General features: G+C 59.6%; 2 protein-coding genes across 4 annotated transcripts; one reads left to right on the top strand and one right to left on the bottom strand.

Moving 5' to 3' along the window:
• The first annotated feature begins 61 nt into the window (after positions 1-61).
• Positions 62-25564, top strand: LOC116589264 (tripartite motif-containing protein 10-like). 2 transcript variants are annotated; one of them, XM_032341298.1, is made up of 10 exons: positions 62-153; positions 352-857; positions 1982-2077; positions 2573-2803; positions 3390-3412; positions 3693-3808; positions 4857-4889; positions 5853-6485; positions 6659-7668; positions 25554-25564. In XM_032341298.1, exons 2-8 carry the CDS (start codon positions 414-416, stop codon positions 6368-6370), a joined length of 1461 nt encoding a protein of 486 aa, XP_032197189.1. In that variant the 5' UTR covers positions 62-153; positions 352-413; the 3' UTR covers positions 6371-6485; positions 6659-7668; positions 25554-25564. The 2 variants fall into 2 exon arrangements, with proteins under 2 accessions (XP_032197189.1, XP_032197188.1); XM_032341297.1 differs by having other exon boundaries at positions 5853-7668.
• Positions 8732-19969, bottom strand: LOC116589268. Of its 2 annotated transcripts, none has more exons than XM_032341308.1 (6): positions 19742-19969; positions 17824-18048; positions 15598-16338; positions 9945-10079; positions 9657-9679; positions 8732-9489 (listed from the first exon to the last, which is right to left on the bottom strand). In XM_032341308.1, the coding sequence occupies exons 3-6, from the start codon at positions 16306-16308 to the stop codon at positions 9339-9341; spliced, it is 1020 nt and encodes a 339-aa protein (XP_032197199.1). In that variant the 5' UTR covers positions 16309-16338; positions 17824-18048; positions 19742-19969; the 3' UTR covers positions 8732-9338. The 2 variants fall into 2 exon arrangements, with proteins under 2 accessions (XP_032197199.1, XP_032197198.1); XM_032341307.1 differs by having other exon boundaries at positions 15598-16753.
• Positions 25565-26283: the final 719 nt, after the last annotated feature.

Raw genomic sequence — 26283 nt, forward strand, 5'->3', positions numbered from 1 at the left:
GCAGGGACAGGTCAGACGCCACGCCCTGGGCTGTGGGCTGCAGCCCAGACAGTGCCTGAGGACGGCTCTGGAATGCGGGCCCCTCCTTCCTCCCTCTCCGGGAGCGGGGGCGTCTGCTCCTTTGCGAGGAGGACAAGAGGACCTCGGCATCAGGTGGGTGCCTGTCCTTGGGGGCGCGTGTGTGTGCATGTCTGCGCGCGTCCGTGTGCACAGGTGAGTGTGTGTCTGTGTGTGCGCACATGTCTGTGTGTGTGCCTGCGCGTCCACAACCACCGGGGCGTCTGTGCGTGTCTACGACGTGGCCGTGTCTGGCCGTGTGAGGACGAGTGTGTGATCTTGCTGTTTTCCCAGATCCTTCCAGCTCAGCCCCGCACAGAGAGTGACCTTGAGGTGCCAGCGGGCACAGCGGGTCCATGGCCGCAGCCGCCTCCGTGACCAGCCTGGCGGACGAGGTCAACTGCCCCATCTGCCAGGGCACCCTGAGGGAGCCGGTCACCATCGACTGTGGCCACAACTTCTGCCGGGGCTGCCTCACACGCTACTGCGAGATCCCAGGCACAGACCCCGGGGAGGCCCTCCACGGGGAGGCCCTCCCTTGCCCCCTCTGCAAGGAGCCCTTCCGCCCGGGGAGCTTCCGGCCCAACTGGCAGTTGGCCAGCGTGGTGGAGAGCATCGAACACCTCAAGCTGGTGTCTTCGCCGGACTCGGAGGCAGAGGACCTCTGCAGGGAGCACGGGGAGAAGATCTACTTCTTCTGCGAGGACGATGAGACGCAGCTGTGCGTGGTGTGCCGGGAGGCCTGGGAGCACCGGGCCCACACCGTGCGCTTCCTGGACGAGGCAGCAGGGCCCTACAGGGTAGGAGAGGGCACGCGGGGGTCCGGGGCACAGCCTGCCTCCCTCTCCCTGGCCTCCCTCGGGCAGGAGCCCCAGGCGTGCTGCAGCACGTTCCGTGTTGCTCACCTGTGGCCACAGTTTCCGGGGCGCAACAAGGACGCGTGGACTGTTTGGGTGGCCACGTGGGTCTGCCCCGCACGTCTGAGGGTGTCTGCGTTTGGGGGACAGTTGTGCAGACAGTGTGATGTGCACGGACATGCATGTGGTGTGTGCAGGGAGGCCTGTGTGCTCGTGTTGGTGAATAAACCAGCGTTTGCGTGCAGGGGGGCACACGGGTGCGCGGTCCTCCCCGTCACCCACTGCGTGTCTGTGTCCACGAGCTCACCGGCGTGACGGGAGAGCATCGTCTGTCTTTCTCAGTGTCCCTACGTGACGTTTGTGTGTGTGAACCTGTTCCTACTCTACTCCAGACCAAGCCGTTTTTACAGCAGTGTGTCGGCTATTTTTATATTATCCAAGTGTCTTCTCCCGTCTGGAATCAGACACAGAAAATGGGTTCTATTCACAACAAGCGACTGTGTGTACGCGTTCCCTCGGACAGAGATGCGAGCAAGTCGGAACACGTCCAAGGAGGGCATATCAGGCTCGGGACAGATCCCAGGCCGAGCTTACCAGAGACAAAACAAATTAGGGTTGTTGTTTTTTAAAGATTTTATTTATTTATTTGACAGACAGAGATCACAAGTAGGCAGAGAGGCAGACAGAGAGAGAGGAGGAAGCAGGTTCCCTGCTGAGCAGAGAGCCCGATGCGGGACTCGATCCCAGGACCCTGAGATCATGACCTGAGCCGAAGGCATTGGCCTAACCCGCTGAGCCACCCAGGCGCCCCAACAAATTAGGGTTTTTAAGCTGAAGACTGCCAGCCTCAGATGGGGAAACTGAGTCATGGGCTGTGTTGGCACCGGGAGAGGTTCCGGGAGAGGTTCCTGGAGAGCACAGCGAGAAGGAAAGGGCCTGGAGAGAACCAGATGCTGCGGACAGTTGGGACACAGGTGTCGTCAGCCGGGGGTGCCCCCTCCGTCGGGTCATGTCCTCTTCACCAGTCATCGCTTCTGTGTAACGTGCTACATACTCTCTCTCTGCAGGAACAAATACAGAAGTGTCTTGAGTGTCTAAGACAAGAGAGAGAGGAGATTCACAGAATCCAGTCGCGGGAAAACGAAAGGATCCAAGTCCTCCTGGTAGGTCTCCGTCCGCTCCTGGACCTTGTCTCCCGCCCCCCCCCCCGGATCCAGGGGCCCCCTGAAGCCAAGGCCACGTAGCACGGGGGCTGGGAGGTCACTCTAGTGACCACTCTAGCGGACTCCCACCGGAACGAGCGCATCTCTGCTCGGCATGAGGTGGGAGTAGGAGTCGGCAGGACCTCCCAGACCTGCTTTAAGGCTGTAAGGACCAAAGGTGATTCAGCCCAGGACACAGCCTTGTGCTGAGGGGAGAGCGCGCCCTGTGAGAGGCAGGAGGCAGGCTGTCCCACCCCCTCCCCGGCTAGGCTCCCAGAAACCGCCCAGCAGGAGGGACCTGGGGCGGGGGTTCCAATTCTCCACCCAAGGAGGAGGCCGTGGATCTGGGCCGGAGGGAGACGGGGCTGAACTAACTGGGGAAAGAGAAGGAAAGGGAGAGGAGGAGGAGGAGGAGGCATCACCCTCCCACCCCGGCCGCCCCTCCTGCCCTGTCAGTGTCAGGTCGCCACCAGGAGACAGAAAGTGGTCTTCGAGTTTGCACACCTGAGCCAGTTCCTGGAGGAGCAGCAGAGCGTCCTCCTGGCCCAGCTGGAGAAGCTGGATGGGGACATCCTGAGGCAACGGGACGCGTTCGATGTCCTGGTCAGCGAGGAGATCTGCCGGTTCAGCAGCCTGATCTCGGAGCTGGAGGAGAAGAACGGGAGGCGCGCCCGGGAGCTGCTGACGGTGAGACCCCACCCGCGGCCGCCTCTGACTTCCCGCGCCCTCCCCTTCACCCCGAGGGCAAGAGAGGTCCTGAATTCCAGCGCCGGCTGCCCACACAGGCCCTGGTCACTCTGCATCCTGGCTTCTCACTGTCCCATGTCCATCGAACTGGGGGGCCCTTTCCTTACCTGCCTCTCGGGGTGCTGTGAGACTCCAACAGGAAGATGCAGTGGAAACGAGCAGTTTGAAAAGCATCTCGTGCTCTGCAAAGACATGTCCCGTGCTGTTTCCGAGGCCGGGGGTGCTGTGGGGCCACCCAGCACTCAGGAAGCTCTTCCCGAGATAGCAGGGGGGGCCCAGCGAGGCATCAGACGGGCAGCGTGATTGGGGGCCACACTCCCGGTTTACGGGCCTGAGAGCAGGGGCCTTGGCCTCCAGCAGGCTGCCAGGTCCCTCTGCTGTGTGGTTGCGTGGGATCAGGGGGCGGCCTCTGTGACCCCGGACGCCTCACTAGCCCCAGAACTCAGCGGCTGCAGGATCTTGGGTGCTTTTCCTCTGTGGCAACATGGTGTTTGTCTGAACTCCTGCCCTCCTCTCTTTCTCCTAGGACATCAGAAGTACTCTGATAAGGTAAGCTGCCGTTCCCTCGTCTCCCGCAGAGCATACCCGTCGTCTCCCGCGGGCGTGCACACACGGCGTCACATGCCTGACTCTTGCATGCCCACAGCCTTGTCCCGTCAATGGCACAACTTCACACACACGCGGGCCTTTGCACGTGCAGCTGCCCAGCGGTGGGCAGTGGAGTGCGTCCCCGAGGAAGTGTGCCTGCCTGTGGGACCTGCTTCCCCTGTGCCCGGTTCGCAGGTGGCCAGCCGAGTCTGGAGAGACCCCACTCTTTCCGTGCCCCTAGATGTGAAACCAGAAAGTGCCGGAAACCAGAGGCTGTGTCCCCTGAGCTGGGCCAGAGGATTCGGGACTTCCCCCAGCAGGCTGTCCCACTGAGGAGGGAGATGGAGATGTTTCTGGGTAAGAGGACCCCAGGGTTCCCCCCGGGCACGGGGGTCCATGAAGCCTGGGACTGGGAACGCCCCCCACACTCCACCACTGCCCAAGGCTTGAGCGCCCTTTGGCTCGTACCCTTCCGGGGCTTTCCTGGACTGTCCTTCTTTGCACGTGTTGGTAAAATCTGCCGGTTGGGATAACGTAACACTGGAGAGCAGTAATAGAGATGAAGATCTCTGGAAAAAAATTAACTGATCTGAAAAATAATTACACAAGTAAATCTGATCTGCTGACCTTGAACAATATAAAAAATAATGATTAACAAACCCGTCATTTTTGATAATTTAGAAAGTCTGCAGAGGCACTTGTCATACATGGTAAGTTTCTGATGATGAACACGGCTAATTAATAACCAGGCAGAGTGTTTCTTCGTGCCGTGGGGCTGCTGACTCTCTCGCGTCCCCCCTCCCCCCGGTCTGGCCGGCGCTCCAGGCCCCTGTGGGGACTGGGCCCGTGTTCCTGGAACAGGCCGTGCTGGTGGGAACAGGTGTGATGCCGGGCGTGACTCAGGCGTGCGGCTCTGGCAGCGCCCTGTCCCTGACGTCAGGGCACGACGCTGCCCTTTTCCATGTGGCCTGCCCACAGCAACGTCCCCTGGATGGGCCCGCACTGGAACCCGGCAGCCAGCACGCCCAGTGGCCAGGCCGTGAGGGACGTCGCCCTCCAATCAAATCTGACCTTTGTTCCAAAAATTTCCCAGGAGAGTGAGAACTCAATTCGCCCCTTTATCCGTTCTTCTGGTCGATGTCTCTGGGGCACGTGCTCTGCCCCACGTGAGAGGCTGCTCAAGGCAGACACAGCCCCCCAGGGCCAGGCGGCCGCCCCCAGACCCCAGAGTCAGACGCACGCTGTCGCTGCTTCTCCAGACGCTGATGTTCAGAAGCACGGGTCTGGGGGTCCGTCTGCTGTCCCTGTCCCGTCCCCCCGCGCTGGGGCCAGTCTCCTCACCACTGAGCGGGGTGTGGTTTCACGAGACCAACGAGAGCTCACCCTGGTTTGTTCCTCTTCACAGAGAAGCTGTGCTGTGAGCTGGATTCTGAGCCAGGTAGGCGGCCTGCGCCAGGATGGGCAGGGGCAGGGAAGCCGTGGGTCGTCGGGTCCCCTGCCAGGCGCCCCGGAGTCCCCCGCCTGCGCGCACACACGTGCACAAACACACACACACACACACACACACACACACACCCTGTCAAGAAGCGCGTATTCTCCTCTGCACCTGGCGCTCGGGGATAAAGGTCACACGAGCCAGACCAGGGTCATCAAGAAGGGCTTCCTGGGCGAGGGGACTCTGATCTGGGTTTGGAATCCCACCGTTGGAATCGCTGGAGAGCGCACTCGATCTCCGTGGAATTTAACGGCACAGTTAGCGGGAAGGCAGCCCGCGCAGGAGCCACCCAAGGCACCTGTCGGCCAGAGACCCGGCGCCTCGCGCTGCTGGGCCCCTGGCCACACCTGCATCTAGAACCGTCCTACCTGCGGGCCACACTGTGCAGGGTCCGTGCTGTGTTTCATGCTGGGAAGCGCCCTCTGACTCGGACGGATTTAAAATCACGGAGGCAGCGGGAATAAGCTTCAGGCGAGCCCGAGCGCTCGCGGGGGGCAGAGGAGTGGGCCTGCCCTCGGGACGGAGCCGAGGACCTCTCGGCCCTGGAGGTCTCGGAGGCAGGAGGGGTGGGGGCCGGTGGCAGCAGGGCAGGCACAGCCTCGGGAGGCCATGCGTTGGCAGGGACAGGCCTGCCCTCCGAGGCTGGCACAAGCCGAGGACGGCGGGGTTGGAGCCCGGGCGTCTGTGGGCAGGCGGAGCACGCCCCGTCACCGGCCGGGCTGCTCAAAGCCCGGCCTCGGTCCCGGGTGGTCCGCGGGGAAGTCGGAGCAGCGGGACTCCTGCATGGTTCTGGGAGACACGCGTGCTGCAGGCACGGGGATGCGGAGAATGACACCAGCAGGCGGGGGCGGGGCGTTAACCGCTCCTGCAGGTGCTACACGGTGCTGCCGTCTCTGTCCTCTGCAGCGGACATCTGCCTGGACCCCCAGACCGCCCACCCCAAGCTCCTCGTATCTGAGGACCGGCGGCGCGCGCAGTTCTCCTACAAGTGGCAGAGCTCGCCAGACAGCCCCCAGCGCTTTGACCGGGCCACCTGTGTCCTGGCCCTCGGCGGCTTCACGGCGGGGAGACACACGTGGCTGGTGAAGGTGGACTTGGCGCACGGGGGCAGCTGCACGGTGGGCGTGGTGAGCGAGGCCGTGAGGCGGAAGGGCGAGCTGCGGCTGCGGCCAGAGGAGGGCGTGTGGGCCGTGAGGCTGGCCTGGGGCTTCGTGTCGGCGCTGGGCTCCTTCCCCACACGGCTGGCGCTGCAGGAGCAGCCCCGGCAGGTGCGCGTGTCCCTGGACTACGAGGTGGGCTGGGTGACCTTCGCCAACGCGGTCAGCCAGGAGCCCATCTACACCTTCACGGCCTCCTTCACCCAGAAGGTCTTTCCCTTCTTTGGGCTCTGGGGCCGAGGGTCCAGCTTCTCCGTGAGTTCCTGAGAGGCGGTCACCCTCTGCCAGGACCAGCTCCCTGGAGGACGGTGCGAACGCCACCCCCGACAGCTCCCCGGGGGACGGGGTGGAAGTCCGGCAGGGTGAGGACTGGGAGGGCAAGGTGGGTGGCCCCCCATGTGCTGTTCAGGCCTCTTCCTTGACACCCGTGGCCGGCCTGGGGCTCCAGGGACACAGGAGTCCTGGGCTGGGGCCCGAAGACGGGGCTGGAGACCAGCCTGTGGCCACACTGTGTGATCTGGGACAAGGCGCCTCTCCTCATCCGTCTTCTTCCAGAGAAACGAGGGTTCGTATATGTGTGCCTGCGGGAAGCATCTCTTGTGTGCTCCCGGTGAGCCAGGCAGGATGGGGCCACTGCTGGTGTGAAACTGAAAAAAGTCTGCCATCTGCAGAAGCTCACAGACCAGACAGAGGCGGCAAGAGGACGTCACAGCGGGGGCAGGGGGAGAGTGCGGGGCACGGGGCCCAGCCGGGCCAGAAGGCTTCCTGGGCAGGAGTGCTGTAGACGCGTGCACCCGGGGAGGGGAGAAGGTCGGCAGAGGCCGGACTGGCTGGCCCTGCAGCCCCCGGACGCTGGGTGACCGGACCCTGACCCTGCCGGCGGCCTCCCAGCCCCGACACACGTCCGCTGAGGTGCAAGGCCGGACATGGTAACCGAGGCCCACACTGTCCCTTACGGTGGCAGTCACAGTCTGGGCTCGAGAACGGGCTGGTGGGAAGGATGAGGCCCAGAGAGCTGCACTGTGGGGCAGAGACGCGCCCGCGCACAAGGCTGTGGATTCCCCGCAGGGGGGACCGGCAGCAGCGCTGACGAGGCTCCAGGCCTGGACTCACTGGTGTCCAGGGGTCAGCGTGGGGAAGGGGGAGAGCCAGGGTCGGGGGGCATGGAAAGGGAGGGGCGTCAGCCGCCCCGGGTCGGGGTCAGGGGCGACGAGAGAGGCTGTGTGCAGAGCATGGTTCTCACGCCCTCTGTGGTCTGGGGCTCATCTTCCACTCTGTGCAAACGTGTCGCTCCCTGCCAACCTCGTCAGCACTGTTGGCTCTCCTTAAACACAAACTGAAGGGGGGTCACCTCCCCACGGGCCTGGGAGCCCGTGCAGGCCAAGGCCTGTGCCTGGGGGTCTGCTTGTCCTCCTTGGGGCGCAGGCAGAGGACACGTGGGCCCAGGAGCGGCGGCTGCACGGGGCTGAGTGCATCCTCTGGGCACGTTCACGACGTCTATAAAATATATTCAGGGAAGGGGCACCTGGGTGGCTTGGTGAGTTAAGCGTCTGCCTTCGACCCAGGTCATGATCCCGGGGTCCTGGGATCCAGCCCCGTGTCAGGCTCCCTGCTCAGCGGGAGGCCTGCTTCTCCCCCTCCCACGGCCCCTGCTGTGTTCCCTCTCTCGCTGTCTCTCTGTCAAATAGATAAATATTAAAATATATATATATTCCCAGAAAACGTTATATTCAAATCTGTAGATGCGTGTTAGTCTCTCAGTGATGGTAATACACACCTGAAGCCCCACACCTGGGGTCCACTGAGAACTGGCCTGTGTTTCTGTTGGTGTTGGCAGGCCTGGTAAGACATGAGTGGCCCGGTCCGCAGCTGCGAGAGGATGGTGTGCAGTACGTCCCTGAAGCTGCCCCTGAGGAGTCCCGTCTCACGGGCGGGGTGAGGTGTGTGCAGCCAAGGTCACGCAGTGAGGGCCGGAGTGCCCATCTGGCCCACGGGCCTGAACCACTGTGGGGTGGGCAGGTCCCGGGGAGCTAGCTCACACGGCCACACTCCCCACGAAGGGCCTGCATCTGTTCCCCTCGCTGAGAAACGCAACTGCTGGTGACTCGGTGACTCGGGGCAGCTGTGGGGGCCTGCTTGTCCTGGACCGGCCCTCAGGGTCCCCGCCTGCCCCACAAGAGCTCAGGTCTGAGCCGCCTTCCTGGCTGTCACCCTCTCCAGGCCCCGTGGGAGGGCTGCAGCCTGTCTTGTCGGCCGTGGGTTCCCCTGAGGCTCTTGTCCCCACCCCCGCCCCAGTAGCAGCACCTTCATTCACCAAGACAGAGATCGTTCCAAAGAAGAGCTTTGTTAGAACTGACCGGTGAAGGAGGAAAAGGGGTTTTCCGCCACAACCAGGCCTCACGGGCGGTGGGGAGGGGCCAGGCTCAGAGGGAGAGCTCGAAGCGCGGAGTGTTCTAGGTGTTCCCTCATTTAATCCTCCCGACACCCGTGCGGTGGTGCCCGCGGCAGCAGCCTCACCGTGCACGTGACAGAACGAGGCCCGTGCGGCTGAGCCCCCGCCCAGGTTCCCGCAGAGCCAAGGGCAAGGGCGCACAAGACTCGTCGCACACGCGGACGTGGTGTCCCCGTCGGCGTCCGAGTGTCCGGGCCAGCAGGATGCTGCCGCGGGCAGGGGCAGGGACCGCCGTCCCGGTGTCGGGGTCCGAGTGCCTGGGATGGGCTCACACCGTAGGCAGAACTCGTGCTTTTGCAGCCCGGCCTGAGGGCCCTGCTCCCTGTGGGCCGAGGGCCGGAGGCTGTGGCAGTTGAGTGGCCGCCTGTGGGTCCCGGCCCGGCCCTCGTGCTTCATCGGCCCAGCGCGGACGGTGTCCGAGAAGTCCTGCCTGCCATGACCACACAGGGTAGCGCAGCGACCAGAGGGACACTCCATGCCCTTTGCAGTTGCGCAGTCCAGCCACAGTCCTGCTCATGGGAAGGGGTCATGGAGCCTGGAGCGCATGTGGGGGACTGGGCGCTCCTGCCCTAGCACGACATGGGGAGAGGCAGGCCCTGCCGTCTGCTCGCGGGCAGCATGGCGGCCTCAGGCCTGACGTGTGCGGGGTCAGCTGCGAGCGTGAGCAAGTCTCGGGAAGGAGGCTCAGGCATCTGGTCCGACTGGCGGGGACGAGCCCAGGGGGTCCTGCTTGGGAGATGCGGGGGCCCAGAACCTCCTGGGCCAGCCTCCTGGGGGACTGGCCTAGCAGAAGGAGGGGGAGTTGGGAGGCGGGGGTGGGGGTTGGGGTGAGCCTGGGCGGTCCAGGAAACAGCTGGTGGCAGCCACGCAGGACGGCAGCAGGGGGCTCAGCATCCTCTTCTGCTGCAGGCCCTCTTCGTTCTGCGGAGTGTTCCTAGAAACCAGGAAACCTCAGCCGTCCTGCTGCCTCGGCCCCGGCGTGCTGCAGGGAGGCCCGAGGCGGCGGGGCAGGGACCCCGCCAGACCCCGGGGAGGCCAAGCGCAGGCACCTGTCTGTGGTGTGGATGTGTGGGCGCACACGGGGGACGGGACGGTCCCTACCTGTCCAGGAAGTCGCCGACCTGCTAGCATAGAGAGCGAGAGGGAGTCAGTCAGTGTGGGCCGGGCACCCCGCTTCCGCCACCTCCAACCCCTCCGGCCCGTCCCAGGCCTCGCAGATCCCAGGGGCCCCTCCTGGCCCCCTGCTCTGCCCCGCGTGTCACCAGGAAGCAGGGCTCTGTCACCATGGCCAGCAGGGACCCCCGCCACGGAGGAGGAGCACGGTCTCCATCCTCGCTGTCCACACCTGCAGCAGGTGGGCGCCCAGGCCTTCTCCAGAGTTCTGCTCACCTTCATGAGCTGTCTGAGCTTCAAGTCCAGGATCAGCATGTCGTCCAGCAGGAGCGGCCTGTTCTTGGGCTGGTCTGGCCGCTGCCTGAGGGGGGCTTCCTGCTGCAGGCTCTCCCGCGCAGCCTCCGCCTGAACCTGTGGGACGGATCCCCAGAGACTCAGTTTCGTGGGGGCCCCTCCACCCCTGGGCCTTGGGGCCCTCCCGAGGCAACACCAGCGCCGTCCCCTCCCCCGCCCCCCCCTCACCCCATCAGCAGAGCCCACCGCACAGGCGTGTCGTCCATCACCGGCCTGGCGCTGCCCACCTGTCCGGTACACATAGCCAAGAGGGATAGACTGGTTCCCCCACAGGGACAAAGGCCTGCGGTTTGTGTTTTCCGGGGATGAGTAGCTCACAGGCCCTAACGGTGCCTGGGAGCCGGTGAGTGGGACTGGCCTCCGCCGCGTGTCTAAACCCCACAAGGAGCACACGGCTGGACTGGAGCCGAGTCCCTGGGCCAGCGGACCCCGGGGCCGAACCCAGCACCCAGCTCCTGGCCCCCAGGACCCCTCCCGACACACCCATCAGGCTGCTCCAGACACACAGGGGTCAGAGCGCAGCAACCGGCCGCCAGGACCCTCGCAGGCGGCCCCTCCCGGGACCCCGCACCTCCCTCCAGCCCGGCTGGAGGTTTCTGCCCTCCTGTGCCCTGAGCCGGCAGAGCTCTCTCCTGTATCTCAGCAACCTCCCCAATCTGTTGGTGAGCAATTCCTAGAGGGACACACAGTGGTCTATCCGCCTGGGGCCTGGGCGGCGGGAGGGCCTGATCCCGCGACCTGGTACGGGACAGTTCTGCTGAAAACTGAATGCATGGTGCTTGGGGTCGGGGGCACGGAGCTCACCAGATGGAGGACGACGGGAAAGCAAAGGCAAAGGCGTAACTACGGAAAATGACAGAGTAGCAGGACTTTCTCCCTGGACTCCGGGGCGTTTCCTCCCAACACCCAAACACTGCGTGTGGACCGCCGTGACCACTGGCACAGCACGCCAGCCAGCGGACTGACCCCGCGGAGCCGCACAGCCCCGGGCACCCCTTCCCCTTCCTGGACACAAGCCTCGTGGCTCGCAGCCCCACAGCCCCAGGAAGGACAGCCTCTCTCAGTCTCAGATCAGTGTCTCCCTGGGTCCCTGGGTAGCCCCTGAAGCTGTGGATACGGTAAAGGCTTTCAGTGCCCTGAACAGTCTGCTTTCAGGGAAGCAAAGCTAAACGAAGCTGGTCTGCAACAGACACAGGATTTCATGGTTTACGTGCACGGTAAGGGGGTGTCCCCAAGGGCAGCCCCAGGTGGGATCAGCTACAGGTGCCGGCTCCCCTGCGGGGTGACAGGCCCACGAAGCCGCACTGGGGACACGGCACAGTCCTGGGGACAAGATCCCACAGAAAGTGGGAGAAGTGAGAGCTCGGGGACAGACCCAGGTCACAAGGAGATCAGAAAGAAAAGTAGGACATCATTGGTGAGAGAAGGGACAGGGTCTGGAGAAGACCACGTTGTGAAAACTGACTCCCAACGCAGAGAAGACCTTCCTGGATCCAAACAGGAAGAAGGCTCTAGACGGAAGGAAGACCCCAGCGTGAAGGTAAAATGGCAACGTCAGCAGAAAATATCGTTAGAGAATCAGTCGTGACCTGTGGGGTCTGAAAACAAACCCTCATCAACATTCACTACTGCGGTTTGGTGACGACACCGTGCACAAAATTAATAGCGAAATGCCAGGTTGAGAGAGGACCGCCCCGGATCCGAAACCAACAGGAGACTCAGGTGTGGGATGTAGAAAGGGAAGCTGGCGCATCAGGACGAGGACAGGAACCCGAGAGAAGGTTTGCGAAGAACATCAGTCGTTAATTCACAGAAGAGGGCGCGCGAAGGGCTCTCGTGCGCGTCAACGGACGCCCAAGCTCACCAGGGACCTCGGAAACGGACGGTTACATGGCATCGAAACCTTGTTTGACGCCCGTCAGACTAACACAGATCTCACACCCGGTAACGCTGGGTGACGGGAAGGTCCGTCTGACCCACAGGCTGGCCACGGGCGCCCGGGCTGGGCCCCGAGAGTGTGCCCGCCTCAGGGAGCCTCGGATCCTGTCTCTGGGTCGGTGCCCCGGGGGGGGGGGGGGCCCTTCCTGACGTCGGGGCTAAGAGGCTCGCGGCAGCACCGCCGTGCCACAGAGAGCGGCGGTCCGTCCATCTGCTCCTGGGAACGTGCAAGGGCAGCGCGGCAGGCAGGAAGAGCAGGAAACAGGAGAGGCCTACAGTCGTGTCGTGTCTACGGTCGTGTCGTGTCTACGGTCGTGTCGCGTTCACTCAGCCCGTAAGCATGCGAGGCAGCGTATATTCTACCAAACCCTCTACAAATAACCCAACACAGACTCGCAGAGGTTGCCCTGGAGGGAGAGGGGCGGTGATTAAGTGGAAAACCCAGCAAGCCCAGGAGGGCGGGTGTGGGCCGGAGATAAGGACGAGGCGCCCGCTGGAGAGCGGGGGTTTCCTGCATTAGGTCCCTCCCGCAGGGTCAGGAAAATATTTTCAGGAGATTTTGTCGCAGCTGTTGGCTGTTTATTAGGAGTGTTTTCTAATGTTTGTCATCTTTTGGCCTCATTTTCCCTGGCAGACTCTCAGAACTTACGCTTCGCTCAGGGAGACGTGCACAGGGAGACGTGGCGCTCGGAGGACACCACTTGGGAAGCTCTTCCTCACCGCAGGGGTCTGCGGAGGCCGGAGGTCGGAGGCCGGAGGCCGGCAGAGACGCCCAGCAGCCAGAGGGCCTCACCTGGGTCCCCGGCCGGCTCTTTGTCCACCCTCCCCGCCACCTTCCAGGCCCCACGTCCTCGGGGCCCCGGCACAGCCCAGCCACGGGCTGGCTTCTCTTCGGAAGCTGCTCCCTCCAGGTCCGGAGAGCTCTGGACGGCCTCTTTTCAGGCCTCCTCTTCTCTGAGGTGACTGTCCCCATGTCCCTCCCTATCCCCGCCCCCGCCCACCCTTCCTTGTCCTGGTCCTCTCTAGACTCAGTCCCGAGGACATCACACCTGTCTCCTTGGATGGAGACACCTTTCTCCAGGGGACCCCGTGGCTGGATTCTAGGGATCCTACCCCAGGCTCTCCGTGGAGATACACACGTCTCATCCCGCCGCATGTCTAGGACCCTAAATGTGCCCCAACGTGGACTCAACTTGTCCTAGATGAAGTGACGCTTCCTTCAGACCTGCCCTCCCTTCCATTTCCACCCAGGTTCTCACCCCGGAAACTCGGGAAGCCCCTCGGGTCCCTCCATTCCCGGGCGGTGTATCCTGCCGACGGCTGTCATCATAAACTCGGATGTGACAGGCTTCTCGGGACTGGGTCTGTGTGCACCCTCGCTCTTCCTCGGTCCCCACACTGGCCAGCTTCTCTGCTAGGTCCCCGCCGGGCGCCACGGGCTCCACGAGGCCCACCCCGGCCCCCCTGCCACGGGCCACTGTGACTCCCATCGCAGAGCCTTGCTGGTCTCCGTCCCTCTGCGGCAGAAGCCCGGCAGCAGGGACGGCGCCTGCCTGTCCGTCCTTTGCCAGCAAACACGGTCTTTCCTAACACACTCCAGGAGCTTACTGGAGTCTTTTGCAAGGGAACCGTGCAGCGTCCCACACAGAGCAGAGCTGGAGAAGCCTCGCCGTGATTGTGCCGGCCTCTTCGGCTGTGGGACACCTGTCCCCGGGCCCTCCACGGGGAGAGCCGGCCTCCCTGGCTTTCTAGATCATATCTCCACCTGCCTATTGTCTCCTCCGATCTGGACTCCCCCTCCTCATCCTATACCATAAGACATCCTCAAAGAGTCAATATCTAAATGAAGATTTTGAATACTCATCTTTCATACTGAACAGAAAGAAACCCTGGTGAAAATATGTCCATTTTCCACCCAATCAAATACTAACTGGATTGGGGCTGAAGGGTGGGCAGGTCTGTAATGACAATCTTAAAGCCAAGGGGCAAAATAAACATAGTGGATATCCACAAAAAATCTAACACGTAAGAGGAGTGGGAGGGTCCTGAGACCCAGCCAACATTAACACACAGTGCAAAGGTGTGCGTTCCAACTGGCCAGGCACACAGGCAGAAATAAACAGAAGGATGGGCCACCTGGGTGGCTCAGTGGGTTAAAGCATCTGCCTTCGGCTCAGCTCATGATCTCGGGGTCCTGGGATCGAGCCCCGAAGAGGGCTCTCTGCTCAGCAGGGAGCCTGCTTCCCTTCCTCTCTCTGGGCCTACTTGGGATCTCTGTCTGTGAAATAAATAAATAAAATCTTAAAAAAAGAAAGAAAGAAAGAAACAGAAGAACAGGAGTCAAGAAAGTAGACAAGTGTATGTGCGGACACAGCAGATTACAAGGCTGGGATCCAAATCCGCGGGGCCACTCTGGATTATTCAATAAAAAGGGTCGGGAAAACCCAATCTGAACTTGGAAGGTACCCCACACTGTCCCCAAAGTATTCTCTTGGAGACCCCAAGTACCCTAGAACATGTGTTGAAGGATCTTCACCCAGACAGTCTATGCGATCTCAAAACAAAACAATAACCTTGAAATAACCCCACGTCTGCTGCTCGTGGCGCCCTCACAGAGGGCCGTGCGGTGGCTGAAGAATTCGTAAGAATCCATCTGGACACACTGATGGGAAAATGGGTAAATGTCCAAGGTGTACTTTTAGATGACAAGAAGGAGTGACCCAACAAATGGAGAATCCTTGGGGCGTTTACAGAGGGCGTTCACACAGTGTTCTGAAAGAAGCAGACGCAGAAACCTACCCATGGTCACCTCCGGGAAGCAGCAAGATTCTCGTTTTGAGCTCGTTCCTTACAGTGTTGACTGAATGTATTACCAAGAGCGTGTAACTTTTATGATAAAAATTAAGATAAGAATAACCACTGTAAGCAGGAAGGCAGGCAGGCAGGCAAAGGAAGAGGGAAAAGAAGGAATTATGTACCCATTTCCAGGCTTCAGTACATTGGCAGGATCGACAAATACCATCTGGTTTCACTCGTGTGATATTGAAGAAACAAAACGAACAAGCAAAGGAGAGAGAGAGAGAACCACAGAACAGCCTCTAACTCTAGAGCACACCCTGACGGCCACCAGAGGGGCGGGGAGGGGGTGGGCAGGGGGGTGCTGGGGAGCAGGGGGTCCCGCAGGGAGGTGATGTATACCTGAGCTATGTTGCACTGCGAGCTCACTACGCCGGAATTCAATTTAAAGACCACAGTTCCAAAGTCTCACGAAATACACGTAGACAGCCGGGTCCTCACCAGCATATGCAAAAGCTGATCCCACTTCTCACCAAACGTCTAGTTGTATCAAGCAGGGGACCCTAGGGTCCGGTCCTGGAAGAGCTGCCTGTCCTCAGGCCCACGCCCACCCCCTGATGAGCAAAATGAGGGCCTCTCAGCAGCCTGGGACGCAGCGCCCCAGGCACTGCCGCGCCTAGACCCCATCAGCAGACGGACGCTGGGGCACCCGCTGTGGGGCAGAGTCTGATGAGGGTCCAAAGCAGGGGAAGCGGAAGGTCGGAGAAGCGCTGAGTTTCCAAGCGTGTGCAGGGGCGGGGCAGGAGGGGGCCTTACCCCGTGGGGCAGGAGGGGGCCTTACCTCACAGAGGCCGACCACGCCGTCTCCCAGAACCTCCTCGGAACAGGGCTGCCGGTGCAGGGGGCGGCGGAGGACTCCGGAGGCCGAGGCCTCGGCAGTGGGCAGAAGCAGGGGGTCGGGATAGAAGAGGGGTGTGCCCTCCGCGCTCAGGGCCCCTGCGGGGCGCTCTCCCTCGAGGTCCTTCCACGGAGGCACCATGGCCCAGGCGGTCCTCCTGTCCACAGGCCCCCCTTCTCCTGCGTGGTTCTGGAGGGGCCTGTGCACAGACCACCGGGACAAGAAGGCCCTGCTGGAGGGGGACAGTCCATGGGCAGCAGAGGAGGCATGGCTCGGCCCCCCGGGGTCCGACAACTGCCCACTGTCTGCGATCAGGGCCGTGGCCCAGTCACGCACCCCATGGGTCTGCACCTGGCGGAGGTCTCTGCTGGGCCCCGACGCACACCCTCCAGCCTCTGAAAACCTCTCTTGATCTGTCCCGCGTGGGGCGCCAGCAGACGATTCGCAGCCACTTCTGTTGTCCTCTCCAGAGCCTTCTGTATTTGCAGAGCTCAGAGTGCCTGGAAGGCAAGACATCCTCAGCCTCAAAGCTGACTGTCTCCGACGGGTGGGCAGCGGAGAGAAGGGGACATTTTCGGGCATCCTCGCCCACCCGGGACTGCAGGAGCCCGGGGGCCACGGTGGCAGAGTGTGGCTGCGGCCATCGGCGTCCATGTCTCCCTCCCTCTCGGTCAGTGTCCTTTCCTGGGCAACATGGATTCCACGATCAAAGAACGAAAGAGAAAGAGGACAGGGCGTGCAGAGCCGACCCCGGCCGGGCAAAGTCCCAAGGCCTCTTCCCTTCCTTTCAGAGCGTCTCCAAAGAGGAGCCCAAGACGGCCGCCCTTGCCTTAAACATTCTCACTGCCACTTCTCCAGACCACTCGCCTCCCCTCGTGCTGCCCCTCCAGGTCGTCCCCTGGGCTGTCCAGGCAGAAGGCCTTCGGTGAAGGCTCTCTCCCCGGCGCGAGTCGGGAGCCCTGGGGGAGAGGGGAGGGGCCCCTCCTTCCTGGAAACGCGGGACTGCCGGGAAGGGTGAAGCCCGAACCGCCACCGGGGTGGGGTCTAGGGCACTCGGGTGAGGTGAACGTGGGCTGGGGAAGGTGTGGCTGGTTTGCACCTGGGGAGGGAGTAGGTCTTGGTGCGCTCGGTGTAAACAGGACGTGTAAACAGGACGTGTAAACAGGACGCAGGCGAGAGCCAAGCCCCCAAAGCCCCACCTGCGCAGCCCGGGTCGGGTGTCTCGGAAGCTGCCTCTCCGAGCGACCCCGGGACAGCCCCGCCCACTGTCCTGGGGCTGACCCCCCGCCCTGACCCCAGGCGTCCTGTCGCTGGCTGTGACTCTGGACCCTGAGTCCAAACCCCACATGGAGTGGAGAAGAGACTAAATAATAAAATCTTTCAAACACAGGAAGGGGCTGGAAACGTCTGAGGTACTTGGGAGGGCCTCACTCCACGGCCCCTCCCTGTCCCCGTGTCCCCCCCCCCCCCCCCCCCCCGCCGCAGCCAGTCACGGTCCCCAAGCCCAGGTCCCTGACTTCCCCTCGTCCCATGAGTGAGTCGGCGTCCTTCTCAGTGTCCACACCACCTCATCATGTGGCTTCCCCCGAGCCGGGGAGCTCGAGCCCTCTCCACCTCCATGCCAGTGTCCGCAGAGCTGCCTCCCCAAACTCATCCGCTTGGGGGCTGTGTGCACCCCGCTTCTCCCCATCCGCCGGAACACCCAGTACGGAGCCCCTTCAGCTCCGTGACTTGCTCGGTCTAGCACCTCCCTCTGAACCGTGGTAGACCTGGGATTTTGCCTCCTGAGATCAGCAACCCCAGCCTGGACCCGAGCTCCTCTGCCCGCATCTGTTCCTGTCTCTAGCCCTTGACCCTGCCACGTTCCTGTCCTGTTTCATGATGCCAGGTGGGGAGCCTGCCCACGGCCACACAGGGAACACAGAGAGCCGGGACCCAGGTCCCAACACGTGTCGCGCTGACCACATGCTTCCTCACCCAGGACGTCCCATCTTAGAGCTCAGCAGAGGCTTGGTAAGTGGACCGGGCATCAGTAGCTGGATTCTGGACAGACGGGGGCAGAACAGCACCTGACACCGTCCGGCCGTGTGTAGAGTCACTCGGTCCTATTCTTGGGTTTCCCACTGGCTAACTGAAGAGTCCTTCAAGGCAGGCGTCCGCCCTACCCACCTTCACACGAGCTCAAGAACATGTCGGCATGGACATCGTGCGGGGAAAGACAGAGTCGACCCCATTCAGAAAGACGTGCACGGAGGGAGCTCTGCCAGTGACACCTCAATGGCACTGCATGGTGGCAGACGGTGACTGTCCTCCAGACGGCGCATGTCACACACCGGAGACTAAATAACATTCTTGTCCACTCTGTGTCAGTAAGAAACATCTTCTTCAATCTCTCTGCGGAAAAAAGCCACCATCACAACATCAAGAGACAAATGATCAAATGAAGCTGTAAAAACAAACATGTTTACAACGCTCGTCAAATTCAGAGGGCTGCTTTGCCAACACAGGGAGACACAGGGAGCCTCCGAATACACAAGCAGTATTAGCTGTCGGCGGGAAAACTGGGCAGCGTACGTGGACGCTTCATAGAAAAACCACAGAATATCTCTACCTCATAAACGATGCTCAATCTCGATCACACGAAGAAAACCCCATTAAAGTGACACTGAAATCAAATGTCCGGACGACGAGAAGACAGGGTGGGGACTTTTCCCGGGGACCCCCACCTGCACATTTTAACCTGGGACAAAGTTTAAACCATTACTTAAGTATTTTAGTATTTTAGAAGAGGGACCATCAGGGGCTAGAATGATAAGATTCTAGACTCAGCAAAACATCTGGGTGTCAGGACTCCCGGTGGCCCAGTGGGTGAAGCATCCGGCTCAGGTCATGACCCCAGGGTCCTGGGACCAAGTCCTGCGTCCGGCTCCCTACTCCGTCTGGAGTCTGCTTCTCCCTCTGTCCCTCTCCCTGCTTGTGCGCCCTCTCGCGTGCTCTCTCTCCCTCTCTCTCAAATAAACAAAATCTTTTTTTTCAAATAAACAAAATCTTAAAAAAAAAAAAAAATAAATAAGGAAGAGTGTGACTCAGATCCTCACTCCAGAGCTGGAGAGCTCCTGTTCCGGGCCCACGTCCCCTGACAGGCGACCACGCGTCACAGCTGGAAGTGGAGGGTGCGATTATCCCCCGGCGCACGGGCCACGCAGCATAGCCCCGCACAGAGCGCATGCTCCGGGAGGTCTTGAGCAAGTTTAGCTGCTGTAACATATTGCAGTCAGGAGTCGCGTTGGGTGATTTGCCCCGTTTCCGCCTGCTTGGACCCCTGGTTGCCGCCTCGCTGGGAGGGAAGGCCCGCCTCCTCCTTGCGGCCGCTCTGAACTCCTCACGTTAGTGTGAGCCCCGCTGGCCGGTTTCCTGCTCACCCTCGGGGGCCCGCCGACAGCAGGGCAGGCTGTCCACCGCATGACCGCTGTCTCCCCGGAGGACGGCCGGCGGAGACCGCAGGAGCAGGCCCGTCCAGGAGCAGCTCTGAGCCCAGATCCCCCCTGATCTGCACTCAGGCGTGCAGGGGGGGCGCTCCCCCTTCCTGCCCCACCACCTCACTTACCACCCTGGGACCTTTGCCACCCCCAACCCACGACTTCAGCTCCTGCCTCACTCCCTGAGCGATGGGATTAAGTGTCCCCTTCTTTGCACGGTCTCCTCTACCTAACACAGGGCTGGGCATCTCAAATGCTCCTTCTGAAAGTCTCCAATTAAATCCTAACCGGGAATCCTCGGTCCTCAGCCTGCTTCCAAACTGACCACTCAGAAACGTTCCCTCATTGGGAGTCCCACACTGGAAACTGCCTTCTCTGCCGGCCCCTAGGTTCCCTTTCCCCCAGTGTGGCCGCCCCTGGAAGGACAGCTCCCCGTGCAGGGACGTTGGGGTAAAGGCCACAGCCAGCCGTCCCCTCTGTCCCTTGGCAGTGGCGCTGACACGGGGCCGTGGCCTCCCTGAGCCCCAGAGCCAGCCAGACCCTTTCCCCTGCCCTTTGGAGACATCATCAGCACCCCAAATTCAAGGTACCTTCTGAATTATTCTTACCTGATTCCCTGCCCCCCAGTCTGGCACAGATGAAGGAGGGGTCCTTCAGCCGTGCGGGGCCCCGTCTCTCTGTGAGAGGCAATTGGTGCTGTCCCAACACAGGACGCAGATCCGTGCACCTCTCTGGAGGGGACCACGCTCCACGCTGCCCAGACGCAGGGGCGCTGTGATGTTCCTTTCAAGAAAGATGGTTTCCAGAGGCGGGGATGGTTGAGAATAGGTGATGGGGCGCCTGGGCGGCTCAGTCCTTGGAGCATCCAACTCTTGATCTCGGCTCAGGTCACGGAGTTCGAGCCCCATGTAGGCTCCATGCTGGGTGCGCAGCCTACTTTAAAAATAAATAAAATTAAAAACTTAACTAAAAAATAAAGAAAATAAAAAGGATAGCTTTAAAGCTGGCATTGTAATTCCTCAGGGCAAGAGATTCCCGGCTGAGGCAAGTTAACTCTGTGTAGGTTTGGGGAGGAGGAGGGGCACACAGCCATGCCAGCCAAGCGGAAGAAGGGTCCGGCCCAGGAGACACAGCCGGCAGGGCGGCCAGAGCCAGGGCCCGAGGCAGGAGGCTCGCCGGTAAAATGTCAAAGAAGTGAGAACGGAGCCTCAAGTTTTCTGCTCTGGAATTAGGAAACGGAAGGTCAGGGGCGCAGGAACTGGAGCGGCGAGACTCAGGAGATACCTCAGGACTGTGGCGAAAGCTGGTCTCCTGGAGGCCCCGGATTCTACCCGACGGCGCGGAGGCCGCGGCCTGAAGGGAAGGCGACAGTCCTCCTCCAGGTGGTTAAAGGGTCCTGGAGTCCTAGACTCCGCGTGATCCCACTCGTGTGGGGCACATGCACAGCGGGGGGACCACAGGGGAAGGAGGGAAAACTGAAGGGGGAAATCAGAGAGGGAGACGGACCATGAGAGACGCTGGACTCTGGGAACCAAACCGAGGGTCACAGAGGGGCGGGGGGGGGGGGGGTGACCGGGGGATGGGCACGAAGCAGAGCATGAGTGGTGACAGGCCCTTGGAGATACACGCAACTGATGAAAGACTGACCTCTACCTGTGAGACCCATAATACACTGCGTGTTAATTTAACTGAATTGAAATTAAAAATAAATAAATAAAATTAGCTGAAGCTGGGGGAATAAAAGAACATGCGGAGTAGCTGCTCCTGAGAATCCCAGACAGACCAACCTTCGTGGATACTTTGACAGTCACGGTTGTGGGAAGAGCTGAACGCCCCAGGGGCACCTGTGTGCAGGAGTGGGGGTGCTGACTGTCAGCCCTGGGTTGGAAACACCTGTTTCAAACAAAGGACAGAACTACGCAATTAGCCCCTTCCCTGGAACTGGGGACCTTGTGAACCTCCAGTTCCAGACTTCATGGAGGGAGGCATGCAGTGTTGGGAGGTGAGGCGGGTGAGGGCGGGCAGTGTGGCGGCCAGGGTGCACAGCGGGGGAGCGCACGGGACAGTCCTCCACCAAGCTCCTCATTCCCACTGGCCCTTCCCAAGCCCCACCCCGCGATGTACCCCAGCCACGTGTCCATATGGTCCCGCTTGTTTATGCAACGTGCAGAACATATTAGAACCACAGTGCAGATTGCCATGTCTTCTATTTATTTTCCTTTGTGTCAGGTGGCATTTTGGGGGGCAATACAGCTGGAGAGAAACAGAGGCTTACGTGGTTTGGCGGTGCTGAGATATGGGGGTTCATCAGTTCTTGCTGGGTGTCTTTGTGTAGAAAGGGCTTCAAGGAACACCTCTGCCATCCACTGACACCACTCAGCCGACTTCAGGGGCAGAAGTGCCGGGCCCAGTGGATGCGTCATGGTAAGACTACGTCGTGTGCCTCTGCGAGCTGGCACATCCTCCTCAGCCCAGACACGCACGACTGAAAGTCCACGATTCAGGCCATTGGTGTCTGGTCAAAGTGGACGTTCCCTTCTTCAGGAATATATTTATCCCTGTTTGTATTACTCCATACAATTATCTACAGCATAAAATAAAATTACATTTCACATATTTTTGTATGAAATCAACAGAAGTTGTTCTGATATCAGAAAGTGAACAAAAGGGAAAAAAATTCAGATCAAACCCAAATCAACAACTAAGGAGAAGATAAATTTTTAACTAGAAGAAGACACTCCTAGAGCCCTTGAAAATCAATTGAGGAAGAAGAATAAACCTACAAGCACACTGAAATTTTTAAAATTTTCATGTTGATTTAGCATGAAATACTGGCATCCACAAAGAATCTAGAACTCATAAAACACTTTTGCAACAAGGAATTAAAAATAAACACATCGATGACCTTCAGCAATTTAAGGTTTGTCACTGCCCAAGAAAACTTCAAATGCCCTGAAATCATAGAGCTCTTGACAGTTTTCCCCAAGTTAACAATACTGAAAATCGACATTACCAATAATCACTATAAAGCTGAAATTAACTTTTCTAAACTTTCCATTTGAAAACCTGTTAACCATGCTAGAGGAAATACCAATTTATTCACTCTTGTCGGAGAAAATGTATTTAAAAATTCCTGTCAAAGATGGAATCAAAAGGTACTAAGCTAAAAATAGAGGGAAAATATACAAGTTTAAAATGTGTGGCTGTTTTGGTGTTTGTGGTCAGCTTTTTAACATTTTTAATTTGTCATCGTTACAAGTAAATGTTCCCTTTGGCTCGTTTTACATTTTCTCATTTTGAGATCCTTTTATCTTTTTATTTTTTTCCATTTTATTTTGCGGGACTTGAACTCACCCCTGAGATCAAGGGTCACACGCTCTCTGCCCCGGGCCAGCCAGGGAGCCCAGTCCTCTGTCTTGACGGGGGTCTAGCAGTGCGTCTGCTTCAAGCCCCACCAACCTGGGGCCGCCCCCCAGTCCTCCGGCCCGGGCAGTCTGGGGACCCTGAGCGGGCCACAGCAGGTGCAGGCAGCGGCAGGTAGGGTGACGCGGCAGGTGGGGCTCAGCGGCAGTTCGGGGCCGCGCCGGGTGCAAAGCGGGGTGCGCGCCCCGCCAGGGAGCCCAGCGCCCCGCCCTCAGGAGCCCGCGTTCGGGCGTTTTCCGTGCACCCGCGCGGCCTCCGACTTCCAGGCAGGGCTCCCCTGCGTCGAAAGTGGGGCAACAGTATCGGGATTGCCCCCAGTCCGTTGATTTTTTATAACGCCCGGAGTCCCCCAGGCGCGGGGCGCGCGCCTGGCTCCTTCCCGAGCACGCCCACCGGCCGCCCGCGCCCCAACCACCCCAACGTTCCTAACGGCCTCCGACCGCCGTCACCCAACGACAGACAGTCCCCCGGCCAGGGCCACTCGGCCCCCCACACGCAGCCACCCTCGGCCGCGGAGCCGCCGCCCAGGGGACAGTGCCCCGAGTGTCCGCGCCCACCACGCCCGGCCCGTCTGGCCCGTCGGAGCCGCGCACTGCGGCCCTGCGCACCCGGCCCTGCCCCGAGCTGCCATCTCCGTCGTACAGATGGAGCGGCGCGCCCCCGGCGTCCTGAAAGGCTGGTCACCAAGGCCAGTCCCGTAATGGACTCTGGCAAAGATCAACACCGGCTTTCCCGCAGAGAGGCAGCCTCGGAAAACCGCCTCGGAGCTGGTTCGCGGCGGGACCCTCAGCCCTTCCAACACCCTGCCCCAGTCCACTTAGCAAAAGCTCTCGGAGCGGTTCAGCCCAAACCTGTGGACGGAAGAAGCAGTGTCTAGAAGCGGAGGCCGCCGAAATCTTTGCTCGCTTACAGGTTTTTAATGCATCATTAGCACCACGGGGCGTTTTCTGTTTGGCTCCTCTTTCTGCCTCTAGAGCGGACTCCGCTCCAACCTCCTGTCACATCCTGGTCTGCAAACTGAGACCTATCAGGGGCCCTAATGTCACAGCGCTGCTCCTGATGCCGGGTCCGCACGGAGCTAGAATCCGGGGGCCCCAACCTGCGCGCCCACGGGCTTCCTGGTCCTGAGCCTGGTCAGGAGGCCTGATCCGACCCCAGCTCTTCTGGACGCAAGATTCGGGGTGCGGGGGGCTGTGTGCGAGCTCAAGACTGGCCTGCTAAGGGAAGCAAAGACAAGCAGGTGTTCTGAAGCCAGCCCCCGGGGAAACCAGAGCCTGGGTCAGAGGGGTTTCCGTCTCCACCGGTGCGCTGAGGAATTGCGACTTCCTGCAAGTGAAGACAACTAAAAAGTCTGGATAAAATATTTTTAAAGTGTCTGAAAAATTAAAGTTCGGGAGAGGAAAGGGTGCTGTAGAGGGGAGCCTGGCCCCTGGGGTTGCTTCTGTCTGGGGACATTTGCTGATTGCTGCAGGCTGCTGAGATCCCAAGCTGTATCTCGGGCAGCCTTTAAAGGAGCTAGAAATGAAGTCCCAGGCCCCTAAATGTCGTGCTGACCTTGTTTAAGGTGACTCTTGGCTTGTGTTATAAACGAAAATCTTCCTGGGAAGAAACTTAACATCATTGTAGGCTTTGAATGACTTTTTCATATACTTTTCCAAATATCTCGCTCACAAGCAGAGGTAAGTGGGCTCCAGAGGGAGAAGAGAGCAGGACTAGAGCGGACGGACAGCAGGATGGGACCACGGGGGCTTCAGCAATCCGGGCTGCTGGACACAGACCGAGCGGCAAACGTGCTGATGCTACACTCAGGGAAATCGAAGTCGAGCTGAGAAGACGTGGCAGACAGCCAGGAATTATAACAAGTGGCAGAGCAGAAATGGAGAAAAATCTTTTTAAAAGACTGACACAGTGTTGAGCCCCAAAGTCCTGAAGTCATGGGAATGGATTCTGGTGGGGTTGGTGGCTCAGGGTGAGCCCAGGAGGTGGGAAGATCTCGGCATCTGGAGAGAGCAGCTCCCCGCTTCCCGACTGGCTTCCTTCATGACAAAATGACAGAGCCAGAAAATAAAATAGGTAATATCATTCTTATGATGTAATTCCATTTTTTTAAAAAGATTTCGTTTATTTGAGAGAGAGTGAAAGAGAGAGCGTAAGAGGGGGAAGGCAGAGGGAGAAGCAGACGCCCGCTGAGCAGGGAGCCTGATGAGGGACTCCACCCCAGACTCCAGGATCATGCCCTGAGCGGAAGAAGTCGCTCAACCAACTGAGCCACCCAGGGACCCCTGATGTAATTTAATTTTTAAAGAGTTATACACTTACACACTTTTTAAAAGATTTTATTATTTGAGAGAGAGCACGAGGTGGGGAGGGGCAGAGGGAGAGAGAGAAGCAGACTCCTTGCTGAGCAGGGAGCCCGATGCGGGACTCGAGCCCAGCACTCTGGGATCATGGGATGAACTTGATCCCAGGACCCCAAGATCATGACCTGAACTCGATTCCAGGACTGAGATCCTGACTGGAATGTGATCCCAGGACGCTGGGATCACTACCTGAGCCAAAGGCAGACGCTTGACCGACTGAGCCTCCCAGATGCCTCACACTTAAATTCACTTAGTTCAATAATTAAGACATAAAAAGATGTCCATCGAGAAGATTTACCGCCTCTACTCACCCCTCGGCCACGACCCCATCCCTGCCACACGGGAAACTCTCTTGTTTTCTGTGTGTCCTTCCAGTGTTTCTTTAGCAGTAAATCAAGTATTATTTGTGTTTCTCCCTTTTACTAGCAAAATTTTGCACCCTGAGCGTTGTTGTATTTTCAGTTAACGAGGCAGCCTGAAGATCTTTGTCACTTCAGCACAAAGGCCTCTCTAAAATCCTCAGTTAACATAGCAACAAGAATCACTATCTCGCCCCAGGAGTCGGGGTGGGTTCCGAGGACAGCAAGATGGAGAGACGTGGTCATGGGGGAGAGCCTGGACTCTCCCAGTCTTAGAGGGGAAGCCTGCCTGGGATTCAGCTTCGGGCAGGACGATGCCGCGTCCCTGTGCACACCGTGGACTCATGGCAACAGCCAGCCGAGGTCCCGCACATGGTCCGCTCGTTGGGATGCTGGTGAGCGCAGGGCTGCCTGGCAGGAGACTGTCGGCCTTGTCCCCGCAGACGGGGCCTGTGCAGCTAAAGAAGGGGGGTCGGGGGCCCCTGTGAAGCCACCAGGAAAGCAGACAGACAGAAAAACTGTCCGTTTTAACAGCTTCTTTTCTGTCTTCGTCTAAAACCAATAAAATGTCATTTTTTTGACAAGTTAAAAACATGACTAAGAACATTTTACCACAACTAAAAGAAGGAAATCTTGGAAGATTGGAAGATTGAAGTAACTATCCCGTAGACGAGAACAGAGTTTCTTTTCTGCGGGAAAAGTTCAGAGCCCTTGGACATTCACCTTTTTACCCAAGGCCAGGGTCAGAAGCCTCTGATCAAAGGCCATTCTTTTTTTTTTTTTTTTTTAAAGAATCTCTACACCGAACATGGGGCTCAAACTCACAACCCTGAGATCAAGGTCCATGCTCCACCTGCTGAGCCAGCCAGGGCTGTGCGGTCTCCAGGAAAGCCTCCACTAACCCAGGCATACCTTCCAGGGGAGCTGACGGGCTTGGCCTTCTGTACCCCCCCAAGCCAACCCCTGTCTAAGTAGAAAGATTGGGAAACATGCAAAAGATTATTCCAG

The sequence above is a fragment of the Mustela erminea genome, chromosome 4, assembly GCF_009829155.1.
Source record: "Mustela erminea isolate mMusErm1 chromosome 4, mMusErm1.Pri, whole genome shotgun sequence".
NCBI lineage: Eukaryota > Metazoa > Chordata > Mammalia > Carnivora > Mustelidae > Mustela > Mustela erminea.

Coding starts and splice junctions, on each gene's coding strand:
- LOC116589264 (XM_032341297.1), top strand. CDS start 414: ATGGCCGCAGCCGCCTCCGTGACCAGCCTGGCGGACGAGGTCAACTGC. Junction 3,413..3,692: donor ATCAGAAGTACTCTGATAAG/GTAAGCTGCCGT, acceptor CCGTGCCCCTAG/ATGTGAAACCAGAAAGTGCC. Junction 4,890..5,852: donor TGAGCTGGATTCTGAGCCAG/GTAGGCGGCCTG, acceptor TGTCCTCTGCAG/CGGACATCTGCCTGGACCCC.
- LOC116589268 (XM_032341308.1), bottom strand. CDS start 16,308: ATGGACGCCGATGGCCGCAGCCACACTCTGCCACCGTGGCCCCCGGGC. Junction 10,080..15,597: donor GCGTGGTCGGCCTCTGTGAG/GTAAGGCCCCCT, acceptor TCCGTCCCACAG/GTTCAGGCGGAGGCTGCGCG. Junction 9,680..9,944: donor AGCTCAGACAGCTCATGAAG/GTGAGCAGAACT, acceptor TCTCTATGCTAG/CAGGTCGGCGACTTCCTGGA.